This window comes from Haliaeetus leucocephalus, unplaced genomic scaffold, assembly GCF_000737465.1.
Source record: "Haliaeetus leucocephalus isolate CR32 unplaced genomic scaffold, Haliaeetus_leucocephalus-4.0 Scaffold139, whole genome shotgun sequence".
Taxonomy (NCBI): domain Eukaryota; kingdom Metazoa; phylum Chordata; class Aves; order Accipitriformes; family Accipitridae; genus Haliaeetus; species Haliaeetus leucocephalus.
The window spans coordinates 371,349-378,816 of record NW_010972575.1 but is presented as its reverse complement, the minus strand read 5'-3'; the positions used below and the strand labels follow the sequence as shown (position 1 = coordinate 378,816).

At 39.3% G+C, this 7,468-nt stretch overlaps 1 protein-coding gene across 1 annotated transcript; it reads right to left on the bottom strand.

Annotated features, from left to right (window-relative positions):
- Positions 1 to 624: 624 nt before the first annotated feature.
- MLANA (melan-A) lies at positions 625 to 7,118 on the bottom strand. Its single transcript, XM_010586048.1, has 4 exons — positions 7,045 to 7,118; positions 3,261 to 3,357; positions 1,668 to 1,769; positions 625 to 693 (listed from the first exon to the last, which is right to left on the bottom strand). Exons 1-4 carry the CDS (start codon positions 7,116 to 7,118, stop codon positions 625 to 627), a joined length of 342 nt encoding a protein of 113 aa, XP_010584350.1.
- Between the last annotated feature and the right edge of the window lie 350 nt (positions 7,119 to 7,468).

Sequence of the window (7,468 nt, the reverse complement as noted above, 5' to 3'; positions counted from 1 at the left end):
TTCCTAGGTTGCCTGGATCATGTTTTATGAGGAATTATTTCATTACAGGTACATAAACAAGTGATGTGAGGTAAAAGCCTGTTGTAAAACATAGTCACTTTTTGCAGGTTAATTTAGAACTGCTGGTAGAAATCTTGGTAGGGAAAATGGTTAGGTTTTGTAACAGGACATGTAGTCAAATGGTTTTGTCCATTTTATGACAGATTCTTGTACATTACATTCTAGGGAATAGTTTATTTATTTCTTTTTTAAAGAAATTGAGAGTAAGTGGGGAAGATTAAAACAAAGGTGTCAACACTTTCTACTCTGGTTGATACTCAATGGTATGTACTTGCTCTTGGTAGATCTATGAAGGATGCAAGATGCCCAGACTTGAGTATAGTGTATTAATCTGACCACAGGAAATTAAAAACTTAAAACAAAAGCATATTCAGGTTTATTGAGGCATTTCAACAACCACTTCTGTAAACTAAGCAGGAATAATTTTCAGCAACTGCTAAGGAAAGCATGTGATTTTTTTTTTTTTTTTTATTTTAGCTTTAAGAAAGTTAAGCATGTACAGGAAATTAAGAGAGAGCATGAAGAAATTGAATCGGTATCTTTAGAGTGTAAGATTTCGTGATATCATGGTGAATAAGGTGGTGGTGACTGATCTGCAGCAATTTTGTCATAAGCTGGTGGAGCATCAGGTACCTATGGTAAGGAAAATGAGGGTGAAAGACTGAAAAAACAATTGTGGTACAAGAAAATGACATTAAAGATGCAGTGAGCTATTTACCTTTGTATCAGATATGGTACTACAGCTTTAAATAGCTGAGCTCATTCATTATGTCTTTTTTTTTTTTAAGTTAGTTTTTGCTAATATGTTTTTTGGTTTTAAATCAGATTAATTTCATTTTCTTTGTATTATTCATCCAAAAAGATAATTTTCAGTGTTATAAGGACAGGAATTTTCAAAAAAAGAGGATTTTTTAATTTATTTATTTATTTTATTTTTTAGAATTCAGACTGGTATTGAAATTTTTCTTGATGAAGAGTGTTGATGCAGGTAGGTTGACTTATTTCCAATGTTAACAATTTGGTCAGCTTATTTAAAATTGGCTGTAAATTAGCCTTTTCCCTATTCTAAAAATATTTAAACACACACATAACTTGACATATATATTTATCAATTAAGTTATTTTAACTTTTTAAAAATTATAGGTTTGAATGTTCATCTTTCCATAATGATTAGAGGAGCTAAAACCTTGAAGTTTTATAACATTCCCTGACAATCGTTGTCAGGGTATAGTATTCCAGACACAGTCCATTTGTTGTTTGTCAGAATGGCAAAACATCTGTTAGGGAGATGTTTGTTTATTCAGTATATTTCAGCATTCAGGTGTTACATCATTCTAATAGATTGCATCATGATCATACAACTTAAGAATAAAGGTAGCTGAAAGAAAAGGATTTTTTAAAAGAATTCTTTACAGTAGATTTTAAAAACCCTTTTGACAGTAAAATTGTGCAAAATAAATACTTTTTAAGTTAATGTAGGGGCACTGAAGACCCAATCTAGAGAGCACACCCCAAGAAAGAAATCTTCAAGAAGAGACTGTTTACCAAGATTGTCTCACCATGTCTTGCTATGTTGTAAGTAAATGAAATCTTGAGTTGCAACTTACCACAGAATTCAAGTTTCTGTACTCCTGCAGAGCCATTTTGCAGTCCGGTATTTTTCCCTCACCTACCACGGTTTGTATTGTGCCCACACTAGAGCTTTTGCTCTGTGACAGATCATAAAGAAATATGGGAAAATGAAAGGAAGAAGAGAATGTGAAGTTGGAGCAAATTATGCATAATTTAATATTTGACAACATATTTACAATATGTATTAGAATCTGGGATTAGGGCCAGACACAATGCCAGCAAGTAAGAGATGTAATCTACCTATCACTTTTTGCTGTCTCTGCTGAGACATTCTCTCCTGTATTACCCAATTACATCACCAGAGAAATGAAGATCACAGTTTTTAGGTCAAGAATTGCTGCAGGAACTGACACCTTTTCACATACCTGAATGCCTCCTCCTTTTTATCCCACCCATTTCTTTCTTTAATCTCCAACCATTTTCTTTTCCATTTTTCCACCATTTCTGTTGTATGCATTCTGTACCACTTCTCCCCTAGCCAAAAAGCCTAACAAAAACTTGATTTTCAAAACTAGAAAGCAGCAATCTGCAATGAGAAAGAATTAAAAAAGAGATTGTGCTTTTTAGCATGATGTACAAAGCAGGCATGACAGAATTCTGTTTGCTTTTTGAAGGTTTTTTTGAGTATTACCTTCATTTTTGCAACATTTCACTATGGAAGTTCAGGTTTTATGTATTCTGCCAGCTGATACATATATTGGATAGATTGCTCTAAAGGTAACAGGAAAAAGTTACTGGAAACAGGAAGGAAGTGGATTTGCTGACTTAGATGAGAGATATGTTTCTAAATTCCAAATGGTCACATCTTTTTTGAAATATTAGGATAACTGAAAGTTATTATCCAATATATAATTGGATAAAGCTTTCACTTTAAAGGATTAAAAGTAGCCTCCCTTTCATAGGAGAGAGAGCAGAACTTCAAAGATAAAGCTTTGAGACTTCTAACAACAGATGTTATGAGAAGGGTTGTGCCTATTTTTATATTTTTTAAGAAGACAGAAAGTAGAGTTTTTTAAAAGTAGTGTTTAGAAAGCAAACCTCAAACCTGCACTGCTTTTTTGTAAATCTTAAAACTGCAAGTCAACTTTTATACAAAAAAGTCATGCATCATGCATACATGAACACAATATTTACTTAGTTACTAGTAACAGTTATTTTTCTTCCCTGCTTTCTCAATTTACTCTAATCATAACTGTCCTTATTTAGGGGTAAGTCTTATGAGTAGTGAATATGTTATTTTTATTTAAATGAAAACACACAGAACATATCTTGACTTTGTGTAAATATTAAATATAATGCTTCCTAGAGATCAGTTTTGCCACTGATGTGTTGGGCAACTGGGTTCATCTCCCTATGCTTCCTCTTACCTCTTTGCCTGACTTGCAAGTTCTTCAGGGCAAGATGTGTTTAATATTGTGTGGTTTTACCTGTGTATATGTCAGTGTATATATTGCCTGAGATAATGATGTCCTATTACAGATTCGATGTTCTCTGCATTAATGTAATGCAAATAATGATAGTATGTTGTCAAAATAACAGTGTGCTAGAAAGTGAGCTGCCATGCTTACCCGCAGACTTTTATAGCCACTACGTCTTTTGTAATACCAGCAGCCAAAGATAAGTAAAATTGCCAGCACCAAAATGAAAAGTCCAATACCCAGAGCTCTGTTGGGAAAGCAAAACAAAATAATTAACACCAGAACTAGATGCATTCTTCTGGGAGCAAGAAAGATTAGAGCAAAAGTTTGTATCAGCATCCTTTTATCAGAGGAATGCATGGAACAGAATTTACCTCAGAAGATAGACGAAGTATCAGTAACTTTAGCCAATCTCTGTAGATTAAGCAGTTAGCTAAATTCTCTGCCAAGTTCTTAAGCATTTTACAAATCAGGAATATATTGCTTCAAAGATAATAATCTACCAGTGACTACTGCTTCTAAAAAAACCCCTGCCTGTAAATCCAGCAAACAGCATTGCAATATTGGAAGGGAATGTGAAATAATTTAAATGCCACACCTGCAGAGACACAGCTTATGTTTATTTGTTAAATTTCTCTAGGCAGCAGGTATGGAGAAATGTATCCTAATTGCATCATATTGCAACAACTGCTGATGACAGAAGGGTTTTTTGGATACATAAAACACTACACAACCTCAAAACCCAAGTAAGAAACTTTGAATTATTCATAAAAACCTCTATAATTCTTTAGTTCTTGTTCCGTGATGTACTAGGGACAGTACTGGTGTCATTGGCTCATTTTAGGGAAGGTAGGCTTTGCAAACTGTGCTGTAAGACATCCTTCCCACTGCTTACCAGGGACTTGGGAGAAATAGCACAGTTACACTATCTGTCAGAAAGCAAGCTGACAAAGTAATTCAGGTTTGCTCGTCACAAAACCCTCCCTGCTGTGCTAATATCCCCCCTGTTAACATATACAGAATTCACTCCCCGCTTCTTTGTTCTTTGCTTCTTCAGGAACAGAAGAGTCTCCAAAACGCTGAGAGGGAAAAGAGGACCAGAAAAAAAATGACTACGAGTCAGGATAAACTCATTCTGACTTACTTTCATGTATCTTCTACCCAGTTGCCCTGCAGTAATTACCACCAGGCTTTTCCATTGAGACTGAGGATTGGGATATGTGACTTATCAGAGACCTTTTATATCTATTTGTTATCATTTTCACTGACTCAGAGTCTCATGAAGGAGTGTTTCCTTGTGACCTAAGACGCCTGAAAGAAGATGAAAGCAGATCCGTGTGGCAGAACAGGCTGTCTTTTTACCTGAACTGCCTGCGTGCTGTTTGAAGTATGAAGCCCCTTGGAACCAAAGGAACTTTCTTTTTCACAAGTCCCTGAATCTTCCAAGTCGCTCCTGCCTTTTCAAGACTTTGTATTGGCTGGAGATCTGTTTAACCCAAGAGAGCTCACGACATTCAATTGCTTCCTGGTGCAGCCATGTAGCAGCTGATCTCCAAAGTTACGCGTTGGCTCCCCCCGGTTATGTCACTGCCCCCAGCACAGTTAAAACTTGGAGAGACTATTTCTCCAAGCACTTGCTGCCTTTTCTACATTTTGAGTCTGCTTCCTGCTTTTCATATGCTCTGTAGTTTTAGCCATCCATTAGCCTGTATCCCCCACAGAATGTGTGTCGTTTCTGGAGTTGGTGATTTTAGCTGTGTGTTTGCCGCCTAACTCCTTCCCTACCTGTTCAGGGGCTAGTATGAAAAGTGTGTATGCAACTTCTTGCAATTCCAGTTAAAGCTGCAGCTGTGCTACTAGGAATCTGTGCTTGTATCTTGACTGCTCCTTCTGGTACTGGAAGCAGAGAGACAATTTTCCCTCTCATATCTAGAAAACCTGCTTACAATTGCAGCCATCCGGATTCATGGCAGTTAGAGGTGAGTATACTCAGTTTTAAGTGCTGAGACATGACTCACCAGCTTTTTCTTTTGGAGACCTGAACTGCTTTGGAAGGACTATGAGACACCCTTACCCTTTGTTTATTCTCTCTCCCCAGGGATGAACATGGAGAAACAAGTATCTTGCAGGGAGGGGGGGACAGACAAAAGTCACCAAGTTTGGGGGCCAGTAAACCAGTACCAGAAGCACATTCCACACATAGATATCCCAAGCACATTGCCAATATTTGTCTAAGGTAATAACATATCACAGGTGGGATAGTGTCTCTAGTAATCCAAGACCCAACATATCTTACTGTAAGCCAAAACTAACAAAGTATTAGTTTGAATTAGTTCTGCCTAAGTGGAGTCTCACTCAGGAACAATTTACTGAGAGTTACATTTTATGGCATTGATGTCTCCATCTGCTTTTTGATGGTATTTTACCATTTCTTTATGGTTTTCACTTATGTTATTCTTTAGGATAAGACAATGTCCCTTTGAGGTTCTGAAGAAAGGTATGTGAATCTGGAGATAAAATTTAGTGTAAAGATCACCTTGCAACAGCCTCAAAAGAAAATTCTAAATAAGCCTCAATAAACCTGGTAATTTTATTATCAAGGTTAATGGCTTGTGATCATATGATCAAACTCTAGATTCCTGAATTCTGCAATTCTGCTTTTTCTTAGCTGTTGAGGGCTTTTTATGATTCTGCAATGGCAAACTGTATTGGGTTTGTGTGGCAAGGTTTTGGTAGCAGTGGGTTTACAGGAGGGGCTTCTGTGAGAAGCTGCTGGAAGCTTCCCCCATGTCCGACAGAGCCCATACCAGCTGGCTCTAAGACGGACCCGCAGCCAGCCAAGGCCGAGCCCATCAGCTACAGTGGTAGTCCTCTGTGATAACGTATTTAAGAAGGGAAAAAAAGTTGCAGCAGGCACAGAAACTGCAGCTGGAGAGAGGAGTGAGAACATGTGAAAGAAACAGCCCTGCAGACACCAAGGTCAGTGAAGAAGGAGGGGGAGGAGATGCTCCAGGTGCCAGAGCAGACATTCCCCTGCAGCCCGTGGGGAAGACCATGGTGAGGCAGGCTGTCCCCCTGCAGCCCAGGGAGGTCCATGGTGGAGCAGATATCCACCTGCAGGCCGGGGAGAACCCCACGCCGGAGCAGGTGGGTACCCGAAGGAGGCTGTGACCCTGTGGGAAGCCGACACTGGAGCAGGCTCCTGGCAGGACCTGTGGCCCCGTGGAGAGAGGAGCCCACACTGGAGCAGGTTTTCTGTCAGGCCTTGTGACCCCGTGGGGGACCCACGCTGGAGCAGTCTGTGCCTGAAGGACTGCAGTCCGTGGAAGGGACCCACACTGGAGCAGTTCGTGAAGAACTGCAGCCCGTGGGAAAGACGCCACGCTGGAGCAGAGGATAAGTGATGAGTCCTCCACCTGAGGAGGAAGGAGCGGCAGAGACAACGTGTGATGAACTGACCGTAACCCCCATTCCCCGTCCCCCTGCGCTGCTGGGGGCGGGGGGTAGGTAGAGAATCCAGGAATGAAGCTGTGTCTGGGAAGAAGGGAGGGGTGGAGGGAAGGTGTTCTGAGATTTGGTTTTATTTCTCATGACCCTACTCTGGTTGATCGGCAATAAATTAATTTAATTTTCCACAAGTTGAGTCTGTTTTGCCTGTGGCGGTAATTGGTGAGTGATCTCGACCCACAAGCCCTTTGTTTTATTTTCTCTCCCCTGTCTGGCTGAGGAGGGGAGTGATAGAATGGCTTTGGTGGGCACCTGGTGTCCAGCCAGGGTCAACCCACCACACAAACACTAAAGAAAACTACAGGATAGTTAAAATGCACTCTACTATATACAATGGTGACTTTTTCTGATACTGTTTTGTACATTTCTTTCAATGTAAATTTTTTCACCAGCTTACATGCTAACATATATTTTGCTTTATGCTTACTCTTCTGCTGCAAGATAGCTGTGTCCTTTCTCTCTGAAAAAGTTGCCATCTAGATGGTGGTTTCTTCTGGGCATTTTGTGAGCTTGGTCCTGCTCAAACCTACAGGATAGAAATACAGTGCCTCAGTGCAATAAATAATTTGTTATAAAGCATAATATTATTAACTTTTTTGTTTTAAGGGAGCATTTTAGGGAGGCAGCACAATCTGATATCTTCAGAATCAAGTAGATCCATATACATATGCAACTGTCCCAATTTAAGGCAAAACTCAAAACTGTAACTATAGTCTACATTTGAATAGCTCCACTGACATCAAGGTATTTGCACCTGAGTGTAACAGAGAAGAATTTGACATGGTGTCTTTAAGCACTGAGTGATGACAGACTTCTGAAGTAAAATCTCTCAGGAATATAGAAAGAAAGGC

Excerpts from the sequence above, each read along its gene's own strand:
- MLANA (XM_010586048.1), bottom strand. The coding sequence starts at position 7,118 with ATGCCCAGAAGAAACCACCATCTAGATGGCAACTTTTTCAGAGAGAAA. Across the intron at positions 3,358-7,044 it reads AGCTATCTTGCAGCAGAAGA|AGCTCTGGGTATTGGACTTT; the intron begins GTAAGCATAAAG and ends CTTTCCCAACAG. Across the intron at positions 694-1,667 it reads ACAGAAACTTGAATTCTGTG|GTACCTGATGCTCCACCAGC; the intron begins GTAAGTTGCAAC and ends TCCTTACCATAG.